The 22,320-nt window shown below is 53.6% G+C and overlaps 1 protein-coding gene across 4 annotated transcripts in view; it reads left to right on the plus strand.

The window, feature by feature from the left end:
* PLCG1 (phospholipase C gamma 1) overlaps positions 1–22,320 on the plus strand; it is a 41,338-nt gene that overhangs the window by 13,175 nt on the left and 5,843 nt on the right. For 2 of the 4 annotated variants that reach the window (XM_015647575.3, XM_015647577.3), the window contains exons 2-25: positions 4,514–4,666; positions 5,010–5,103; positions 5,566–5,613; positions 9,901–9,985; positions 11,019–11,102; positions 11,270–11,292; positions 12,386–12,458; positions 13,448–13,549; positions 14,242–14,360; positions 15,134–15,219; positions 15,544–15,664; positions 16,053–16,221; positions 16,662–16,784; positions 17,642–17,743; positions 17,975–18,162; positions 18,455–18,655; positions 19,028–19,147; positions 19,446–19,626; positions 19,914–19,991; positions 20,460–20,563; positions 20,811–20,907; positions 21,008–21,080; positions 21,304–21,461; positions 21,941–22,037. In XM_015647575.3, the coding sequence (XP_015503061.1) occupies positions 4,514–4,666; positions 5,010–5,103; positions 5,566–5,613; positions 9,901–9,985; positions 11,019–11,102; positions 11,270–11,292; positions 12,386–12,458; positions 13,448–13,549; positions 14,242–14,360; positions 15,134–15,219; positions 15,544–15,664; positions 16,053–16,221; positions 16,662–16,784; positions 17,642–17,743; positions 17,975–18,162; positions 18,455–18,655; positions 19,028–19,147; positions 19,446–19,626; positions 19,914–19,991; positions 20,460–20,563; positions 20,811–20,907; positions 21,008–21,080; positions 21,304–21,461; positions 21,941–22,037 (2,679 nt within the window). The remainder of the gene's footprint in view (positions 1–4,513; positions 4,667–5,009; positions 5,104–5,565; positions 5,614–9,900; positions 9,986–11,018; positions 11,103–11,269; positions 11,293–12,385; positions 12,459–13,447; positions 13,550–14,241; positions 14,361–15,133; positions 15,220–15,543; positions 15,665–16,052; positions 16,222–16,661; positions 16,785–17,641; positions 17,744–17,974; positions 18,163–18,454; positions 18,656–19,027; positions 19,148–19,445; positions 19,627–19,913; positions 19,992–20,459; positions 20,564–20,810; positions 20,908–21,007; positions 21,081–21,303; positions 21,462–21,940; positions 22,038–22,320) is intronic. The other 2 variants (XM_015647576.3, XM_015647578.3) reach the window with 1 other exon arrangement.

Raw genomic sequence — 22,320 nt, forward strand, 5'->3', positions numbered from 1 at the left:
TTGTAGCAACAAGAGCAGTGGCACCCGCTGGACCCCTGGGCACTAGGATGGCTCCTCCCTGGAACAACAAGGGGAGTGAGAGAACGTTTTAGGGGAATTTGAGTGCTTTACTGAAAGGGCTGAGTCACCTTTTTAGTTCATAGAGGGTGAGGATGCTCTGGGGCACAGGGTGCTGCTGGTTTGGTGATTGTTTGCCTCCATGGATGCCTCAGCCATGCTCCCTGCCCTCTGAAAAACAAGTTAAGGTCAAATGAGAGGCCTCAGCTGGTTTCTTGTTGTCCTGTCTGGATAAGCCATCTGTTAATGGCCCCAGCTCTTCCTCTGGAAACCCGATAGCCGATGCTGAGCAGCGTGAGGGGGATGCGGTAACCGAGCAGGGATGCACAATTCACCATTTCCCTGTCTGCCTTAAGCTTGTCGCTGAAGGGAAGCCTGTGGCCTTGAGAGGTTGAGCTGTTGTCACTCTGAACACCAGCACTAATGTGAGATGTACCCCTAATTGGTGGGGCTGACTGCTTGGCTTCTGGCGAAGGGCAGGGCCGCGCTTGGTGTCCTCATTGCGGGTGTGACACGCGTGGCCTAAGAGCCGCCTCCATTTCCACCCCACAGCAGATCCCGGCCCGGGTGGGCCTGCCCACCTCCCCCTCAGCCCGACACGGGATGGGGCCGTGCAGGGTGGGGCAAACCAGAGCTCCAGAGCAGCGAGGGGCAGGCGACAGGCTCCAGACTGCGAGGTGCTGAGGGCTCTGGCCCCAGGCCAGCCAAGCACTTAGAGCTCTCCCGAGCTCACCGGGGAGTTGTGGTGGGGTTTTTGTTCTCCTGGCAGGCGGTGCTGGGTTGCAGGTGCTGAGCAGGGCTGGGGCTGCTCGGGGGGATCACCCGGCTGGTGGCTGCCAGCAGGAGCAGGTGAGCTGGGATCCTCCTACAGGCCCCAATATCCACCCCAGGGGTCTTCCACTGAAATATTACAAGGGAGGTGGCACTGCTTTACTGTCCACGCTGTTGCATAATAGATTTTTCTTGTATTTTACTCACATGCACGTACCTGTCTTCTTCCTCTTTCTCCCTGGGGGCTGCCTGACCCTCCGGTGCCCCTTCCAGTGATGGGAAGCCTGGGGATGACCACATGGCTGTGCTAAAAAGCAGGAAGACTCTGGTTTTTTTAACCTCTTTTTCTTTGCCAGAGTGAGCAGGCTGGAGGCTTTTCCACTGCCCCTGGGCAGGATCAGCCCATGTCAGCCAGCTGAGGTCAGGCTGGGCTGGCAGTGACCCTGTGGCTCTTGCTGCACCATTTCTCCCCAGGGAAACATAGACCCAGCAATGCCAGTTGAGGGGTGGGTGTTTGCTTGGAGGCTGTCCTTGATAAACCCATCCTGGAAAGTAATCTGGCTATATGTTCTTTTGGTCAGCTTTTTCTAATTTTTTTTTTCTAAAAAAATCAGTTTTCCATCATTCCAAAAATCCTCTGGAGGTGGTGATTTTGCAACCCTCAGAGCCTGTTCCAGACTGTCCTTATCCTTACACATTACAACACCCTATCCATCAGCGGGTAAATGAGGCTTGGATGAAGTTTCAGTTTTAAATGACTTCAAGGGTGGATCTGGTTTTCTCATAACCAGAGGGTAATTTGGTGGGTTTTTTTCTTACATGGTGAGGGAGGTGGATCTGGGGTCAGCTTTTTCTTTCTGATGCAACCCACTCCTGCTGAAAGGAGGGCTCTTTGCCCAGAAATGTTACCCGTCTTTTTTTTCTTTTTCTTTTTTTTTTTTTTTTTTTTCCCCCAGTGCTGGAGGCAAAGGGAGGACCAGGCTGTTTCTTCTGGCAGTGGGCTGCAGGGATGTTTGGGAGGTTGTGAAGGGCACAAGTGTTTGTACAGCCATGGGAAGGCTCAGTGTGGAGCATAGAACCATGTGGGGAGCTCAGAGCATCTGTGGCTGGATGGGCTTTGCTGTCTCCTTCCCGGAGCCTCTCCTGGCTCCTGTCTGCACACCCGCCTGGGAGGGCTGGAGAGGAGCCAGCCTGCTCCTGGCCTCCCATCTCATCTGCTGCTCATCCATCCCTGCTTGCTGCTGGTTCCCTGGGGCATCCAGCTCTGCCAGGCTGCAGCAGGGTTCATATGCCATCAGAGCTTCCCTCTGCCATCGCTGTGGGACCAAGTTCTTCCTCTCTTGCCAATCCCAGGTGGGATAGGGATTGGTTTGTACACTGCCTCCCCCAGCACGCCCTGGGAGAGGGCAGCTCAGGCAGGAGGAGATGTGGCTCACCTTGGTGACAGAGGACTTGTCTTCGGAGGGCTTACCCCAGGTCACCTGCCCTCGTTCCCCTGCCCAGGTGTGCATGTGGCCTGTGGAGCTGGGACCCCACCAGGAGCTTAACCCCGTGTCTTTGCCCACATCCCTGGTGGGACTTTCCCAGGACCCAAGGTGCAGCCTTGAGGTGGAACACGTGGGTCATGTCACGGAGCCTGTGCCACCACTGACTGGGAAACTCGCTGGTGCTGAGTGTGGCAGAGCCCCCAGAGTGTCTCTGTGAGAGCTGGGCTAGAGCAGAACCCCTCCACACCCCTCCTCTCCCTGCTGGCTCCCGGTCCCACGCTGCCAGAGGGAGAGGACTGGTGCAGACAAGCCTCCTTGCAGTCCTTGCTGCTTGGGGATGGTGGCATTTGTGCTCGCTGTGCTTCCTGCTCAGAGTCACTTCCTTCCAGCTGCCAGGGGGCCGGGAAGGTGCTGGAGGCAGTGGCTGGGAGAGGCTGCTCTGTGGTGAGAAGAGGGCTGCACTAACCCAACCCCGGCACACTCGGGCAGGTCGGGGAGGACAAGAGAGAGGAGCAAGCAGCTGCAAGCATGCGTGGGCTGGAGGTTCCTGCCTGATCCTCACGGAGGCTGCCCTTTGCCCTAGGAATTCCCTGCGTGCTTTTGTCCTTGATAAGCACCTCACCTGCTCCGGGGCTCTCTCCGCTGCGCGGATTTTAGGTGTGCACTTTGTGACAACAGCTCTGCCTCACTAGGTAGTGACCTGCTGGTGCTCCGTGCAGGGAGGGGTGAGCACAGGGCAGCTCTGCTTGCAGTGTGGTGCACAGGCAGGCCAGGAATATTCCAGCACCTTCCTTTGGTGGTTATTGCCTGATAAATTACCATGAAAACCCATCTGACAGGTTTCCCCCCCCCGCTGTGTTGGTCAAACCCTGCATCCTCCAAGGACAGGATTAGCCTTCAACCCCACTGTGCGTGTCCTGGATGCAAAGAGCTGAACTGTGATAGGGGTTTTTACAGGCTAAAATAACCTGCTGTGTCACTAAGGATATGAGCACATGGGTAAGGTTATGCTAACATTTGAACTGCCAGACAGCTCCTTTCCAAAGGGTGGATGATGCCTCAAAAAGTCACACTCCTGCTTATTTTAGGAAGCTTGTCTGTCCTTCCTTTGCAGCCCCAAGGAACTGGGTCTTTCTGTGCTCTTGTCACAACTTGATAAGCTTTGGAGGGTTATTAGATTCATAGAATATCCTGAGTTAGGAGGGACCCACAAGGATCATAAAGTCCAGCTCCTGGCTCTGCACAGGACACCCCCAAAATTCATAAAGTGGTCAGTCTGGATATGTCCTGTGCCAGGCAATGAGCAGGCTGCCACTGTCTCCAGATGCACCCACAGTGCTGCATGGGAGCAGGATCCAAGAGAGGATCCCATGTTCTTTGTGTTTTACAAGTCCTCCCAAAGTCAATCTCTGTGTTTGCCTTGCTGTGGGGTTTGGAGAGAGCATCATCTCTCATGATGTGGTTTAGTGCTGTTGGTGGGTGATGAGCAGGTCACATTTCTGTCTAGTTTTGAACTGCAGTAAGTAGGAATGAAAGGCAAGATGATCCACAGTGAGTGCTGTAAGTGGAGTTTAATTGGGATGAATTACATGCCAGGTTTGCAGTAATCTCCATCCTGCATTGCTCAGAAGCATCATCTGCTTTGGAAACGTGACTCAGAAATGTTGTTATTTGATTCCCACGAGCATTTAAGAAACTATTTTTCCAGGAAGCAAAAATTCTTGGGTTTGGATTGGGTTTCTTTTTTTTTTTTTTTTCCTTACTGCTGCTGTTGTTTTTTCTTTGTTCTACAGCAATAGAAGTCCTTTCCCAGAATTTCCTCTAGGGAGGGAGGCTGTGAGATGCTCCCTTACCAGTGTCTCTTCAGCTCCTTCTCCTTGCCTGGTACTAGTGCTGCAGCATGCTCACAGCTGTCCCTTCCAGGGGATCCCTGTGGGAGAGACATGCAGCCTTTTTTGGGGAATTTATTACCTATTTACAACAGTAAATAGGGGTGTGCTGGCTGGTGAAACCTCCTAGGGAATTAGTAAGAGGGGGCTGTGTTTACAGGCTGCAGGCCTGGGGCTGCCAGCATGTAATAGGTGCAAACCCAGCTCTTCAGATGACTAAATCCATTTCATCTGTGCCCTTTCTTCTCCAATGCCGTGGGAATTTCAAGCTATTCACTGAACATCCCCTTTGTTTTTCTTTTTTCTTAGTGGATATTCGTGAAATCAAAGAGATTCGTCCAGGAAAGAACTCCCGTGATTTCGACCGGTACCAGGAGGATCCGTGTTTCCGACCAGACCACTCTCACTGCTTCGTTGTCCTCTATGGCACAGAGTTCCGGCTGAAGACCCTCAGCTTGCAAGGTAAAGTTCTCATGGCCCTGGGGTTGTGCCAGACAGGGTTGAGCCAGAACTTCATCCTCACAGGAGCCAAACAGATTCGCTGCTTGGGGACAAAGATAACTCCCAGCTCTCGGGAGCTGAAGGAGGAGGGAGTGGGACATTCAGGGCAAGAGGTCCAGCCAGACACATCCATCCCATGGAAGAGGAGCTAGCCAGAGCACTTGCACGGGGCTGAAATGTTACCAGAAAGGGGATGAAGCAAGGAATAGGGCATATAAGGTGCTGGAGATAGTCCCAAGAGGTTTGGTTTGGTGATCAAACCTGTGAGTCCCTTCTTCCCACCTCTCCTATGAATTTTCCACAGCCACTTCCGAGGATGAGGTCAATATGTGGATCAAGGGGCTGAACTGGCTGGTGGCAGACACTCTGAGGGCACCCACCCCTCTGCAGATTGAAAGGTGAGGAAAAACCATCCTTTTCCTGCACTTGCTTTCTGTTTTCCCCTTTCTGTCTCTTTTGAGAGAAAAAGGTGAGCACAGTGACATCTCATTCCCTCTCTGAGCCCTGCTGACCCAGCACTTCTGCCTCTGCACTCAGAGGCTTCATCCTGCTGACCCAGAGTTTGATCTCATGCATCAGGGAGAAGGAGTTTTACCACAAATTGATGTTTCTGTGTGTGCTCAGCCTGTATTGTCTGTAGCACTTTGCTGCAGAGGCATTTTTAAAGCAGAACTTGTCACATGCACAAAAACAGGGTGAGCTGCCTCTGAAAGGGGGCAGAGCTGGGTTCTCTGGTGGGAAGGGGGGATGTGGGAGTGGAGGGTGTGGCACTGAGCATCTTCCAGAGAGAGACTGGGACAGGGCTGGTTGTTGAGGAGCTGGGGCTGAGGGTGTGTGCCTGTTTGTGCCTTCCCACCTAGGTGGCTCCGGAAGCAGTTCTACTCCCTGGATCGCAACCGGGAAGACAGGTAAGGAGGGAGAAACCTGCAGTCATCCTCAGGGAAGGGTTTGAGCTGGAAGGGTTCACCTTTGATTTGAAACCCCAGCCTTTGGATTTTTTGTTGGGTTCTTTAGGCTTTTAATGTCCAAGGAGCCTTAATCCAAGTCCAAAACTTCCCTGGCTGATTTTCACTGAATTACCAAAAAAAACAAACCATAAAAAAAACCTGTCTTCTTTTCCTGACCTATTTCTCAGCTGTTTAGACCCAGTAACACCTTGAGAGCCCACAGCTGAGAAACACCTTCCCCCCACCTGGCACCACCCAAGGAAGCAGCCATCAAAGAGCCAAGAGGCAGTTCAGGGCATCCCATCAGGGTTGTGTTTATTACTCTCCACCCTGTTTGTTCTGTTCTCCTTTTCTGAGGCCCATGAGGCCGTGGATCATCCCACTGTCTGGTTTGTGGGGCTCTTGGGTGAATACTCAGTGTTGTCCTTAGCAAGTAAAATGCCACATTTGTCATGAGGAGGTAAGGGAAGGGAATTGGGTCATGATTCACCATGAGATAAGGGAGGGTTTTCCTGCTGGGGAGGTGAGTTCCACCGTGCTCTGCTCTCTGTCCCACTGCCATCACCAGTTTGCAGTCCCAGTGCTGGCTGCCAGCATGTTCCCACTGAGCTGCTGTTGGACATGCTTCTCCCCTGTGATGTTAACTGAGCCCATTAACCTCTCAGCATTGATTCCCATGTTCATGTGCTCCCCTGGGGGCATCAGCCCGTGCCCCCCAGCTGCTGTGGAGCACGTGGGGCCCACCTGCCCCCTTTCCATGCTCTGATGTCCAGAGAGACTGGCTGCAGAACACTGGGGTCCAGAGCATCCTCTGCTTTGTCCTTGTTGTGTCCTTCCCAGCACAGCCAGCCAGGGGATAAATTCAGCCTGTCCAGGAGCAGGGCAGGATTGTGTTGCATGGGGGAGATCCTGCAGCACTGGCCATTTTTGCCTTTGCAGTGATTTATCCTGTGGCATGACAAAAGCACCGCTGGGTGCACGGGGATTTTGTGGAGGAGGGATAAATCCTCACAAAGGCAGAAAGGGAAGAAGAGGAGCTTTAATCTGGTGCAGCTGCTCTGTATAAGCCACACACCTTTTGAATCTAGGCTTGGGTTGTAGACACAGTGATGACTGGGCACAGTATTTCCTAATTCTGCAATGGAGAGCACTGAGGCAGGTGCAGGGGTAGCTGTGTGGAGGTTTTGGAGGAGGATTGCAGGAAAAGTGGAAATAGTTGGTCCTTTTTCCCCTCTGGTGATGCAGTATAACTGATGAAATGACATCCCAACAGTACAGAAAGAGATTGCATGTATAGATCTGTCTGCCCAAGGCAGGCCAGTGGAGCCTGTTGCATCCCTGTTGTTTCTATTGATACCATCTTTCTATTAGCATTTAGAATTAAGGCAGCAAAATCCAATATATTACCTGTCAACCACAGGGAAAGGTTTCAGTGCAAAACCCTTAATTAGGAGAGCTGCTGTTCCAGCCCAGGCAGAGAAAGGAGAGAAACAGCAACAGAGGTGGAAAGATTTGGGTTCTACCCATTTTACAAACGTGTTACAAGCATCCATGCGTCTTCTGCAAGGTATAGGCTACAGTTATGGGACATACACATCTCCTGGATTAAGTCTTGGCCCTTGTGAGGCATTTCAGCATTAAATTTAATGTGACTGAGCTCTTTGCTTTTGCTTCTCAGCCTGGAAGTGGATTTTCAAGAGGAACAGCGAGTTGTGATTTTTTATTTATTTTTTTTAAAAAAAACAAACCACTTGCACACCGTCCTTGATCCTTTCCAGAACAGATGGGGTTTTGGCAGCTACAGAAATCATTCCCAGCATTTGTGTACCCCATGCCCAGCCTGTTGTGCCCTTTCTTCTCTCTCCTTTCTGCCATCCCTGGCTGGGTGCACATCCCTCCCAGCACACCGGCAGACTGTGGCTGTTTCCACTGGCTGCTGGGCCTTTGGGTATTTGTTTTTCCACAGGAGGTTAGGTGGAAAGAGGAGGATAACAGGATGCTGGGTTGTTTTTTTTTTCTAACTGCTGTGGAGGAGACTGTTTCACCTCTGGCCAGGAGAGCTGCCCATGGCTGGGGGAAGCGTTTTACAGCACTGAGGGCTGGCAGGGGAATGTTTCCATCCCCTGTGAGAGGGCTGGGCCTCTGGCCTGTTTGTCACGAAACCTTCAAAAAGTTCCACAGAAAAAATTAGTTTATTTTGTTTTTACTTTCTAGTCTGAAAATACTACCAATCTGTTTATCCAAGGTCTCCAGCACTTTAACATGATGAATAACACATAATAAATAAATCCTTCCATACCCTGTCCTTCTGTAGCCGAGAGGGAAATGCTGGTTGCAGCTTTAACAGGGCTTGCTCTTGTCACATCAGCGAGCAGGGCTGTGGTCCAGCAGCTCCTGTGAAACAGCTCAGCATCACCAGAGCTGAGTGTCGGCTCCAGGGAGTCTCCAGGGATGGCTGCTGCTGGTTCTGCTCTTCCAGCCCCTCCTCTCTTTTTGCTTGAGCTGTTTTGCAGTCTCATGCTCTCACCAAGGAGGGATTGCTGCTGGGCAGCCCTGGGGACTCTGTGTGTCCTGTTGGGGGTCCCATGACTACTGTTAGATGCTGTGGTTCCTGACATGTGAGGGATCTCTCGTTGCACTCCTGGCTTGCTCCACACATTTCCCTCTCAGCCAGGACCCAGGGGGGTCACACAGGACCCTGCACATGATGAGGGGTGCTGGGTGTGCTGGAGCAGGGAAAGGGCAGGATCTCCTCCCAGAACACTCACTCTGAGCCCCCAGGGTAACCTCACCTGCCCAGGGAGATAGAGGTGCAGGGGGAGGTACTAGTGCTGAGTGTGTGTTGCTGACTGTACAGCCGTGAGAGAAGAGGAGCCTGGGGCCATTTCCCAGCTTTTTTTTTTTTTACTTCTTTTTTCTGTTCTGCCAGTGAGCAGCAGGACACTGCAGAGTCCTTGGATGGCCGGGTGCTGGCCTTGGGCAGGGCACAGGAGCTGGGGCAGGTCCTGCTCTGGCCGTGTGTGTCCATCCCCAGGGCTCTGAGCCCAGGAACAAGGGCTCTCTGTGTCCCGAGGCTGCCCAGCCCTCGTCTCTGCAGCGCCTGACACCAGCCGGTTTCTCCCTCTCCATGGAGCTCTCTCCATCCCTCCTCCTTCCTGTGGTGTTTGAGATCACCCTGCTTTCAGGGAAAAGCATAAAAAAGATGTGTGTCACATGTGAATGCCAGCATGCACCCAGGTTAAATCCCCTGTGCAGGACATCCTCCCTTTTTTTTTATATTTCGCCCCAAAGCCATAAGGATTTCCAGATTTGCCCTATACTTTGTGGGATGGGGGAGCATCCTGTAGAATCCTGTGTTCCCACGTGCTCAGTGGGGGACAGAAGCACCATCTGTGATTGCAGGGGTGGACTCCCAGGACTTGCTTTTAAGGCAGGAGCTGCCAGAAAATGATTGGACACAGACCCCTCAGCTTCTAAATCCTGCAGATGGGAGGCATCCTCATTTTTCCTTGCTGTAGGGCTGCTGCCCCATGGGGGGACAGCTCTGGAACAGGCAAGGGCAGCCCAGAGCTTCTTCCTGCCTGTCTCTGCCTGCTGGGGTGTAGGATCCTGCTGAGGGTTGCCAGTGGAGCTTTCCCTGGTCCAGGAACCAGCACCTTTGGTGTGGAGGGCTTTGGGAAGCACAGCCACGCTGGCTGCTTCCTGCCTGCAGTTTGTGTGGCTGGAGAGCACAGCTGGGCACCAAGTGGCAGTGCTGTGGCTGGGGACCAAAATTGCTTTTTTCCTCTGCTTAAGATAAAATTAGCTGAGTCCTAACCACTTAAAAGAGCCTGTCCTCCTCCAGCAGGCTGGGGAGGGGGTTTTGGGAGGGAGTTGGTCACTCAGCATCCATGTTGGGGCACAAATACTTGAAAAATGCTTCTTCCCAGTCATTCATTTAAAGCAGGGGGTGCTGCCTGTCAGCTGTGGCATCAGCTCGAGGGGGCAGAGGGTGCTGGGCTCACCCTGCTCTGTCAGGAGTTGTAGGAGCAGTATTTGCAGTCCCCACTGATGTGCAGATATCTCTCTCTGCTCCCCACATCTTCCCCACTGTTCCCTCAGCATCCTTCTGGGGTCAGGTGATCATCCTTGTGTCACAGCTGATGTCCCTCTGGGCACAGCCTCTCTGTGCATCATCCTGCCCCAGGGGGAGGCCCCTCCATCCCAGACCTTCTGACCACATCTCCTCTCTTTCCCCTGCTGAACCAGGATCTCTGCCAAGGATCTGAAGAACATGCTGTCTCAGGTCAACTACCGGGTCCCCAACATGAGGTTCCTGCGGGAGAGACTCACGGTGAGTGTGTGACCCCTCTGCTCTCCCTCTCAGCACGAGGGACCCTCAGCAGTCCATTGCCTGCCTTTGAGCAAAACCTAGTGGTGGTTAAACTCCCAGGGAGTGTTTGCATATTGCAGAGCCTCCCAGCCTTTCCTGGGAGGGCCCCCACCCACGGTGGTGACTGAAGAGGTGCCAGCTCCCACTGGGTGCCGCACCCTGGCCAATTTGTGGCCAGCACCCTCTCCTTACCCCACCCTGCCTCCCACATTCCCCTCATTGCTCCTGGCTCCAGTCATGGGCTGGTGCTGCTGGGGTAGAGTGCAGACCAGCTATCAGGTCCTGCATCCTTGCTCTTGCAACACCCTGCACCAAGTGATGCTCTGCCAGCATCACCACTGACCAGGGATGAAGGGTCATCTCCTGGTGACTGTGAGGCCAAAGAGTGATGTATCCCAAGGAGAGCACACACTTTGGGTCTCACAGTTTCCAGACACCTCAGGTACTCTGGGCAAATGAAAAATCAAATTATCCTTTTGTAAGTATTCAAGTAAGTGGTGACACTTTATCAGCATGGTGATGCCTTCGTGTGGGTGAGCTTGGGGAATCGTGGAACTCATTTTAGGATGTGCCTGTGCCCTGGGCACTGCAGGGTCTGTGCCTGGTCACAGCAGAGACTGTGGCAGATCTGTTAAGGTTGGAAAAGCCCTCTAAAATCGAGTCCAACCATTACCCAGCGCTGCTATGCCCACTAAACCATGTCCCCAAGTGCCACAGCCACATGTTTTTAGAACACATGCAGGGATGGTGACTCCACCACTGCCTGGGCAGCCTGTTCCAATGCCTGACCACTGTTTTCATGAATTTTTCTAAATATCCAATCTAATACTCCCCTGGCACAACTTGAGTCCATTGTGCAGGAGGCAAAATCTGGATGGGTTTTGGCCTTTCTCTCCTTTTTACTCTGGGGATATTGGTGGGAAGAGACATTCCTTAAGCCATGCAGAATTACCTGTGGTCTCTGTAAGACCTCTGGGTTTGGTTTCTTTTTCAGGATGTGGAGCAGAGGAACGGAGATATCACGTACGGGCAGTTTGCGCAGCTCTACCGCAGCCTGATGTTCAGTGCTCAGAAAACAGTAAGAGCTGAATTCTCCAGGGGAGGAAAGGGAAGGGAAAAACCTTATTTGTTACTGGGCATTCCCACTTAACTGACTTCTTAACCCTGCTGCCCTCAGGGTGAGCTTGTCTCTTGGGAATAAAGAAGTTACTGAGTGCAAACCTAATGTTTGTGCTTCTTTTGCAGATGGATGTGCCGTTCCTGGAAAGGTGGATAATTATCTGTTTTCTGGGGAAGGGGCTGGGGTTTTTTGCTCCATAATATGCTTTGGGAGCTGCAGCAGCATGTTGGGATGAGGCATTATGCACTCCTCCTGCTCCTGTGCTGCCTGTGGTTCTGTGCTCTGAGCAAGCATCATTGCTGTAGACGCTTTAGCTCAGGGCAGGGAGGGCTCTCTCCCTCCCAGACATCCCAGTGGGATCCAGCTCCTGTCAGCTGGTTGATGTGAAGTGATCAGACCTCGAGCCATCTCCCAGGGATTATGTTTGTGGTGGCTGCAGAGCCCTCTCCACCCAGGCAGTGCCCCTGGTGCCATTGCCAGCTGTGCCCTTCCCTGCCCTCTGCTCAGCTTGGCTGTGATAGAAAGAGCTTGAATTTAAACACAGGAGCTAAAGAGTGAAATACTTACTGACTTGTCCAGGTAATTCCCAATGGTTTCCTTCCATTTTTTCCTATAACCATAGAAAAAAGATATCAGGACCCTCAGCAGACCATCTGGCTCATCCCTCTGCCCAGGCAGCCAGCACTGCCCAGTCCACTTTGGATTTTGTTGTGTTTATGCCTAGCATGGCCCTTGGCTGTCCATTGTGACTTACAGCAGTCATGGACCAGTCTTTAGAGACTATCAGCTACAAACAGTTCCCTTCTTCATTCCCTGTGTCTTGCCCCCATGAGTCCATGTTCTCTGCATACCTGTAGGTCTGTCCTGTCTGCAGTCACCCCTCAACTGCCCTGCACCTGTTTAGCTCTTTACACTCAGATACAAGCCGGACCCTCTTTCTCTCTTTTTTTTTTCTTTTTTTCTTTATTAATCCATTCCCTCTAATGGTTTTTGCTGCCCTTCACCAGAGTTTCATGTTACCATGCCCTTGACAATGTGAACCCTGTACTGCTCCTGGAGTAGTACCTGTTTCTGAGCTGGGGACACGTGTTTGCTCTCCTCAGCTCTCTGCTCACCCCACTTTGCTCCTGTGGTGCTGCATGCTTGGGGCACGTCTGGCTGCAGGGCCAGGGAGGTGGCAGATGGCATCTCACATGATGTGCTGCACTACTGACTGGAACTTCTCTCTCTCTGCTTGTCAGGGGTGGAGAAAGGTCTGAGCACTTCAAGGTGTCGCTGCTGGAGCTGCAGAAGTTTCTGCTGGAGTACCAGAGGGTGAGCTCAGCACAGACAGTGGGGAGGGACAATGGGGTGGGCACTGGTGGTGTTAGGGGTCCAGTGCTCAGAGGATAGCCTTGCTGTGGAGCTGGGAGGATTTTGGCTGTGGGCTGCTCTGCCTGGCACAGCACATCCTTCTGGAGCAGGAGGTGTTGTAGGGGAAGGTACTGGGGAGGGCAAACCTGAATTCAGCCAGGCACCCTCTCCAGAAAAGGAACCAGGAGATGTGGGAGGAATGGGGTCCCAGGAAGCAGGAATTGATCAGTGGAGGTTGGCCCAGTCCCCGTGACCTCAGCTGGTTACCAAAGGTTTGCTGCAGCCAAGAGGTCATGTCCATCCTGTGGCTCAGGAGGTGTCAGCATTCCTGAGCTGGTGGATTCAGCTGCTGATTCTTCAATTTAAAAGCAATCTTGGGTCACTCAGAAGCACAACATGCATGTGCAGACACACACACAGGCACCAGCAGTGCATTTGTGGGCAGCACAGACTCCTTGGCTCTTGCCAGGTTCCTGTCTCATTGCTGGTTTCCTCCAGGAGGGCAGAGCTGGCTGGCAGAAGCACTGCCATGGCTCGTGGCTCCTGCTCTGCCCTGACCCCCACTGCCACCTGCCTGCCTGTGGTCTGCAGCCAGCAGGGAGTTAACCAGTGGGGAGATGCAGGGTTTTGGTGGCTAATGAAATAAACCCAGGGACAGAGAGCCAAAGGAAGCTGGGTTGGTTTTGCTGCTGATGGAAGAGGGATGGCAGATGTGTTCGAAGGAGCCATCAGAGAGGAAAATGCACGGCATTGAGAAAATGAAGCCCACTCAGAAGCAGGGCAGATTTCCTCCTTGTGTGCTCTCCAGCATTTGTGCTGACAGTTGAGTTCCTGGCAGAGATGATCTTGCATCAAAAACCACCTCCTTAATGGTTAAAGCTTCGAACTGCATGTGGTTTGCAGTAATACATTCTGAAATGGCTTCTTTATGTCTCCCCTGGGCTTTGCAGGAGCTCTGGGCTGCAGATACCCTTCAGGTACAGGAATTCATGTTCAACTTCCTGAGAGACCCTTTGAGGGAGATTGACGAGCCTTATTTCTCCCTGGACGAAGTAAGGCACCGTGAAGGTGGCGTGTGTGGAGTGGGGTGAGGCGAGGGATGACATCCCTGGTGCGATGTGTGCTGTGGTGTGACAGCTCTGCTGTCTGTGCCTTTGCTGCAGGGTGGGGGTGCTGGAAGGGTCACAGCTCCTGTGAGCTGCGTGGCCCTGGGAGATGGACGTGGTTGGCAAAAGGAATGGCTTTGTGTCCTTTTGTGCTGAGTGTGTGCAGCTGGGAGTACTCACCAGGCAGTTCATCTGGAGGAGGAGAGGGGCTGCCTTTGGCTTAAGGCTGCCTTGGGGTATGTAAGGATCTCTTCAAAGCAAAGAAGAGCTGAATAAAGAATAAAAACAACTAGAGATGACCATGTCACTGGCACTCTGGACTAAGCCAAGGTCCCTTGACCCACACGGCCTTAGTAAACTATTGCCTGCCATGTGAGCTGCAAAATAAAATGCAGAGCCATTAATTGTCTCCAGCTGGGTCAAAGGGTCTGGCACACAGATATTTGGCAGAGCTCAGTGGGTAGGTGGCAGTGCTCAAGCTGGGGTTACTCAGGCACCCTGGCTCAGGTAGCTGTGGGGTAGCCCTGGTCAGTCTGTGCTGGATGTCTGCTGGCACAGAAGGGGAGATGTGTGTGAAGCTAAACCACAGCAGCTGGCTCCTCTGCATCATTAACACGTTTCTCTTTCTTCCTGAGCAGTTTCTCACCTTCCTGTTTTCCAAAGAGAACAGCATCTGGAACTCACAACTGGACATGGTGTGTCTGGAGAACATGAACAACCCTCTCTCCCATTACTGGATCTCCTCCTCACACAACACGTAAGGATGAGGGGAGGGCTCTCTCCACCCAGCTTTTCTCATGCCAAGGTGGGAGTATCCTGATTTTGCCTGATTACAGTGATGGGTCAAGCAGGCTTTTCCAAACCAAGGCCAGTACATCAGAGACTTTCCTCTTGGTGCCCCACTCCCTTCTGTCATTTAGCCATAGATGTTTTGCTCAGACATTGTCAGCAGCACACATCTGCACAGGCCTTCAGGTGCCTTCCCGTCCTGAGCTGTCACTCTGGTAATTTCTCACCATTAGCAATGTCATTCTCCAGAGCCTCTCAGGACAGATGTCATAAACCCTGTCAGGATGAAATTGCCCATTTTCCGCTCTCTGCTGCTAGAATCATTTTGCAGGAACTGCTTCCCGTGCACAGGCTGTCTGTGCTCTGTGCTCATGCTAACCCAAATTTAAAGGACTGAGAGCCAAAGCCAGCTGAGCAGCCCTGAGGGCAGGCAGTGAAATCCTGTCTGCCTGTGAGAGCTCATCTAGCTCTGCTCTCAGGCTGCAGGGGGCTCTTTGTGGCACCAGTGCTGATATTGCTATCTGAGGTTTATCTCAGGAGCTGGGGCAGGACCTCAGAGGAGTGCTGACATCTCCCTGCAGCAGGGCCAGGGCTGAACCCCTCACCTGGGGAAAGTGGCAGGTGTGGAGAGACGCCTCTCCTGCCATTCCCACGTGGCAGAGGCAGGTCTGCAGTGTCCCAGCAGACAGCTGTGGCCCCAGTGGGCCTGTCACTGTGCTGATGTGTTGTCTCACCTGGAAGGTACCTGACGGGGGATCAGTTCTCGAGCGAGTCCTCGCTGGAGGCCTACGCCCGCTGCCTGCGCATGGGCTGCCGCTGCATCGAACGTGAGTACCCAGCACTGTCTCTGTCATCACCACAGCTTGTGGTGCTCAGGGGAGGCTTTGCAAGGAAGGCAGAGCTGAAGGTTGGCATGGCCAGTGGCAATGTTAACACCATGATGGGCAGAAAGAGCTGAGGTTGTTTTCTTTGTGGGACTGGGTGATCTGTGCCCAAGGTCCCACAGAAAGATCAGGGCTTTCACTGATCACCTCGATCCTTTATTGCCTTCCAGTACATTTCCCAGCAGCACCAGGCTCAGTCCATCTCAGGTCCATGTCTTGCCTCTATTCCAGCCTTTGGGCTAAGTTTCCCCTGTGGGTTTCTTTCAGTGGATTGCTGGGATGGTCCCGATGGCATGCCGGTCATCTACCACGGGCACACCTTAACCACCAAGATCAAGTTCTCTGATGTCTTGGTCACTATCAAGGAGCACGCCTTTGTCACCTCTGAGTGAGTACAGCAGGACTTCAGCTAGCAGAGCAGAGAGAGGGTGGAGCCAGGCCTGTAGCAAAGTGAAGCTCACTTTATCCAGAGCTGCAGCACAAGGCCTGGATGTGGTGGGAAGAAAGCATGTGATGTCTCCCAGCCAAAGGGAGATTTTTCCCAGAAAATTGTTGTGGCAGGGAGGGCTTTGGGTAAACCCCAGTGGTTTGCCAGTCCTTCTCCACCCTGTGCATTCCTGGAGAGTGGCTACACTGAGTGCTCATGGCAGCACAGATGGCTGTTGATGTGAGTTGCTCCTGGAGGCACAGAGGCCAGGCTTTGAGACAGAGCTCAGAAATCCTTGGTTCCATCCAGATCCCATGGCTGGCTTTGATGGCTCTGCTCCTTCTCCTAGTTTCCCCGTCATTCTGTCCATTGAGGACCACTGCAGCATTGCTCAGCAGAGGAACATGGCTCAGAATTTCAAGAAGGTCTTTGGGGACATGCTCTTGACCAAACCAGTTGATATTTCTGCTGATGGCCTTCCATCTCCAAACCAGCTCAAGAGGAAGATTCTCATCAAGGTGAATTCCCTTTCCCAGGAAGGCTCCTAAGTGAGGGAATAGGGTGAGAGTGTGGAACTGAAGGCAGCTGCCTTTGGAAGGGGATGGTTGGCAGTGCAGGGGTGGAAGTGGAGAGCTGATGCTAAGAACAATTGGACACAGAAAAGCTCTGAAAAGCTCTCTTGCTTCAGAGAATCTAGTGGGAAATGAGCAGCTGGGTGCTGCCTTCCTTTGAGGGCATGGGGGAGGCTGGTATTTCTGTTTCAGGAATCACCTTTGGGAAGCAGGGGTGGGACTTCAGTGCTGTTTGGTGATCCCTGTGGCATGGGTCTTGTTTATTCTAATCCGGAGGATCCCACTGCAGCAGACCTGGACTTTCAGGGCTGTCCACTGGGAAACCTATGCTGCTTTTTGGGTGCCTGCTCCCCTCAAGGTGCTCGTCCCCCTCTCTCATCCCACAGCACAAGAAGCTGGCGGAGGGCAGCGCTTATGAGGAGCTGCCCACGTCTGTGATGTACTCAGAGAATGACATCAGCAACTCCATCAAGAATGGGATCCTCTACCTGGAAGACCCCATCAATCACGTATGTCTGTGCCATGGTGACCCAGTCCCTGCTCTGAGGGCTCCCTCAGTGACGTGGTGGCTCTGTCACATGCTCTGTGTGTGCTGGAAGGAAGGGCTGTGGTGCAGGTGATTGAAGAGGCTCTTGGTCTGTCTGGTTTCCCAGGTGTCCCTGAAGGCTGGGGACATGTTATGGTCTTCCCTAGGAATCTCCTGTGGGCCTTTGCTAGAGGCAGAAGCCTGAGCTAGAGGGAGCTCTGGGCCAAGGCACTGCAGCCTGTGATTTGTGCTGCAGGAATTTCTGGGGATGGCTGTGCTTCCAGCCCTGTCTCCTGCCAAGTGCACATTTGATACACCTAAGCAAGGGTTTAGCTTTACAAATCACCAGGTGTTCACTGCTGTGTGCATTTACTCACAGCCCACCTTCAGCAGCTTTACTCTGCTGAGGATCTATCTGACAAAGCCACATGCAAATGGAACATGTTTTTGTTAAAAAGCAGTGAAGTGCAATGGTAAATCCACATAACTATCTCTGGTATCTTCACTTCAGATTGCCCCTGGGCTGAGTCCATGCACACTGTTTTCTTTTTGCATTGATTTGCTCTTCATTTGGTCATCTCCTTTTATTAAGTATTGGAGTGTTTGCAGTGTGATTTGTCACATGCTGGGTTTTTTGTTACTGATAAATCCATGCCTCAGATCTGGGGGCTGTCTTGGAAGCTCCTGTGACTCACTGGAATCAGTGCTGGTGGCTGTCCTTCACAAACCTGATCATCCCTCCCTGCCTGTGCTGGTCAGGAAGAGATGATCCCATGGGTGGGTGGTGGGCAGCTTGGTGCTTCCCCAGGGGTCTCTTTGCCAGAGTTTGTCTCCTTGCAGGAGTGGAACCCACATTACTTTGTGCTGACCAGCAGCAAGATCTATTATTCTGGGGAGACAACCAGTGACCAAGGAAACGAGGATGAGGAAGAGCAAAAGGAGGTGAGGGCTCTCCTGTGTGACTGAGTTGTTCCCTAAGGAAAGGACTTGACTGCCCAAGGGGCTGAGCATTGCCATTGCCAGCTGACTTCAGGGGGAGATCCTGTGGTGGGAAGGATGGGAGCTGGTTCAGGAGCTCCCTGCTCCCAGCTGGAATACACCTGAGCAAAGCAGAATCCAGCACCATGAGCCTGCCCTCGGTAACCCAAGATGATGGCTTTTTCCCCCTGCCAGGTGAGCAACAGCACTGAGCTTCACTCCACGGAGAAGTGGTTCCACGGGAAGCTGGGAGCGGGACGTGACGGGCGGCACATCGCGGAGCGGCTGCTGACGGAATATTGCATCGAGACAGGGGCCCCCGACGGCTCCTTCCTTGTCAGGGAGAGCGAGACCTTCGTGGGAGACTACACCCTCTCCTTCTGGTGAGGGCCCCAGCACCAGTCCACTGCTCTGTTGCTCTGGGGCTTGTTTGCTCTTGACTTTTTCTTCAGTGGTGGGGTATCATTCCTGGGTGGCCTGTGAGCAGTTTCTCCCCTGTTTCTGTGCCCCAGCATCACATCAGCTCCCTGTCCCAGTGCAGAAGGGTCAAGTTTCTTGGGATCCTTATGCATCACTCTCCTGTGGGGCAGGAATGCCATGATCAGGCTGGAGCTGTGCCTGAGGCAGGTGCTAAACAGCCATGGCTTAGCCCTCCCCTCCCTGCCTGTTCCGCAGGCGCAATGGGAAGGTGCAGCACTGCCGGATCCACTCGAGGCAGGACGCCGGCAGCCCCAAGTTCTTCCTGACGGACAACCTGGTGTTCGACAGCCTCTACGACCTCATCACACACTACCAGGAGGTGCCACTGAGGTGCAATGAGTTTGAGATGAGGCTGACAGAGCCAGTGCCGCAGACCAATGCCCACGAGAGCAAAGAGTGAGTGCACGTGTCCATTGGACAGCCGGGACACTGGTGGAAGCTCTCCCAGATCTCTCCTCAACCATTCCTCCCTTGCTGGTCCGCACTTGCTCCCTACAGAGCTCTGTCACAGCAGCCATGCTGGCCAGCTTTGTTGTTCATGGAGCTGAGTGCCATGGAGGCTCAGTGCAGAGCACAGAGCTGCTGGGTTTGGTTGGGGTGCCCTTGCCCATGCCACACCTCACCAAAGAGCTTTGATCCTGCCTGTCCCATTGCAGTCGCTGTCTTCCTCTGAAGGATTCAAGATGATCCAAGGGGCTGGAGGGCTGGCCAAGCTGTGGGGTGGGCTGGGTGTGTGTGACCTGTGCACAGCCGTGTTTCCCCTGCCAGGTGGTACCACGCCAACCTCACGCGGGCCCAAGCCGAGCACATGCTGATGCGGGTGCCCCGTGACGGAGCCTTCCTGGTGCGCAAGAGGAGCGAGCCCAGCTCCTACGCCATCTCCTTCAGGTGTGTCCCTGATACAGGGGTGGTGTTGCTGGAGATGTGTGCAGTGTGGGATGCTGGGATGCTGCAGTGTGTGAGAGAGCAGGAGAGGTGCCATCAGCCAGACTTGAGCCCCCCCGGACTCCTCTTCCTCTGGAATGGCCCTTGGAATAAGTCCTTGAGATCCTGCCCTTCCTCCCATCTTCCAGTGGGAGATGGCTGTGCTCAGCCACGCACTAGGGGCACCTTCTCCTTGGTGTCTTTATTTTGACCTTCTCTTGTCAGGTGCTAAGTGGCTTCTCCCTGTGTTTCCTCCCTCCAGGGCAGAAGGGAAGATCAAGCACTGCCGGGTGCAGCAGGAGGGCCAGACTGTGCTGCTGGGCAACTCTGAGTTCGAGAGCCTGGTGGATTTGATCAGCTACTACGAGAAGCACCCGCTGTACCGCAAGATGAAGCTGCGCTACCCCATCAACGAGGAGACCCTGGAGAAGATCGGGACAGCGGTGAGTTCAGGAGCCAAAGGATGATGAACAGGTCATTTCTGAGCTGATACCTCGAGGTGGTGGTGTGTGAACCATCTCGGTGTTCTGCAGCCCACACATCTTGGGGCTTCCTGACACTTGAGCAGAGTTTGGTACTGCCCCTCTGAGCCAGGTTTGGGCTGCTGTTTGCTGTCTGCAGCATCATCTTTGGTCTTGTGTCTTCCTGGGGCATTCTCCCACCTACCCCAAGGGAGGGAACCTTTTCTCCTGCAGTCACTGCTGTAACCACTGTCCCTTTGCTTCCACAGGAGCCTGACTATGGAGCCCTGTACGAGGGACGCCATCCTGGGTTCTATGTGGAAGCCAACCCCATGCCCACCTTCAAGGTACACTCTCACTGTTTGGCACAAAACAAATTGTGGGGATGGAGGGTTTAGCAAGGGACTTTTTATTTTCCAAGAGCTGTATTAATTTGCACACTTGTTTCTAGACCATGAGGAGAGATACAGTGGGGGTTGAATCTACAGGTTCCCAGTCTGGGCTGCATCTTGTTCTCAGCTCTCCAAACTAAGCCCATCAGAGGCTCTTGGGACAGAAGAGAGTGCCTGTGTGGGGCCATACCAGACTTTGTGAGCTCTGCTTTGGCATAAATGGGAGCCTTGATTTGCTCAGCAAGGTGTCACTAGGGTCTGGCAGCCTCTGGCAGCAGGGCTGGATGCTGTCTGCCTGCACATGAAGTGCCTCACAGCCCCTCAGCAAACACATCTGTGGTGGGAGCTGATCTCTCATCCTGTGGGCTCATTGTCCACATGTTCATTCCCTGCCCAGCCTCATGGGACCCCTCCTCATTGCAGTGTGCAGTCAAAGCCCTGTTTGACTACAAGGCACAGAGGGAGGATGAGCTCACCTTCACCAAAAATGCCATCATCCAGAATGTGGAGAAGCAGGAAGGAGGCTGGTGAGTTGGTCCTGAGCCTCCCTTTTTCCTGGGGGATACAGTCAAACCTTGCTGTCACCACCCACACAAAGGTGTGTCCACTCTAGGAGTGGGTCTGTCTGGGGATTACCCATGAGCTGCACAGTTCCAGAGCCTCACAAACCCTAAAAGCAGATGATGGAAGAGCTGCCTATTCCCCTCACCCCCCAGTCAGAATACTCTGGGCTCCCATGGCACATGCTGACATTGCCCCTTCCCTCCCTTCCAGGTGGAGAGGAGATTATGGTGGCAAAAAGCAGCTGTGGTTCCCTTCCAACTATGTAGAGGAAATTACAAGTCCCACTAGCCTGGAGCCAGAGCGGGAGGTGAGTATGGCCATGAGAGCAGCAGAGAGGGTGTGTGCCCCCCGAGCTTGGCTGCTCTGCCCACTGTGCCCAGCGCCATCCTGCTGTGCTTCCTTCCCAGCAGCAGCTGGATGAGAACAGCCCCCTGGGAGACCTGCTGGGAGGAGTCCTGGATGTGCCTTCCTGCCAGATCGGTGAGTGCCAGGGAGGGGGCATTGCAAAGGCCCCTGGAGGCTTCTCAGCCCCTCACTGATTGCTTGCTGGGCTCCATTGGTTGTCTCCAGTGGCCAGAAATGGGAGTTTGCTGTAGCTGCAGAGTGCCAGGGTAGCCAGGAGTCTGTCTTCTCCCTTCCTCCCTGTGAAGGGCTTGGCTCAGCACCTGCTGTGACCTTGTCCTCTGCTGCCTGTCCCACACAGCCATCCGCCCCGAGGGCAAGAACAACCGCCTCTTCGTCTTCTCCATCAGCATGTCCTCGGTGTCACGCCTGTCCCTGGACGTGGCAGCCGACACGCACGAGGACCTGCTGGACTGGGTGAAGAAGATCCGGGAGGCAGCTCAGACAGCTGATGCCAGGGTGAGCCTGGGGAATCTGGGGCAGGGGAGGAGGCATCTCCTGGCTGAGTGCTGCATTTTCCAGGAGCCAAGGAGCAGCTGGAGGCTGGAGGGGGGCGGTGAGATGACAGCCTGTGACCTTGGACAATGTGGCATGGGGTGGTGACCACACGGCTTGGGAGGTTCAGGCTGGATATTTGGGAAGATTGGACATCTGGTTGGGTGCTCAGCCTCAGGAAGTGGGGAGTCTCCATCTGTGGAGGGTGGCAAGGCCACAGATGCCCTGTGCTGGTACCAATGCTAGTCCTGCTCTGGGGAGGATGTAGGACCCATCCAGGCCCTACCTGTGAGATGTTCCCCATGCAGACATGGCAGATCTGCTGGTGGTCCCCACAGTGTGGGCAGGAGCCACACCCAGCAGTGAGGGTCAGTTTATGAGTTGGATCATCTATCACCACTGCTCCTACCTGGCCTGACACCTCTCTCACCCTCTCTTGGCAGCTTTCTGAAGGGAAGATGATGGAGAGGAGAAAGAAGATTGCCCTGGAGCTTTCAGAACTGGTGGTCTATTGCCGGCCTGTGCCCTTTGATGAAGAGAGTGAGCATCTGCTGAGCTGGTGGCCATCAAAGGCAGTCACTGTGGCATTACAGACCCTGTGGTGTGCCACAAGGGGTTGCTTTGGCTAGATCTCAGCAGAGGCTAGATGCCCAAGGTGTCTAAATCACCAGTTTACCTTGGAGCTCTGGGTAGCTCCAGAGAGTCCGAGTTCCCTTCCCTGTCCCTCTGTTGCTGGGGTCTGTCAGCACCCAGAGCAGCTGCTGAGAGAGTGGGGCTGGGGAGCATCGTGCCTGGTCAGTGGGAGCTGTGTTGGTGCTCTCAG

This window comes from Parus major, chromosome 20 (genome assembly GCF_001522545.3).
Source record: "Parus major isolate Abel chromosome 20, Parus_major1.1, whole genome shotgun sequence".
Taxonomy (NCBI): domain Eukaryota; kingdom Metazoa; phylum Chordata; class Aves; order Passeriformes; family Paridae; genus Parus; species Parus major.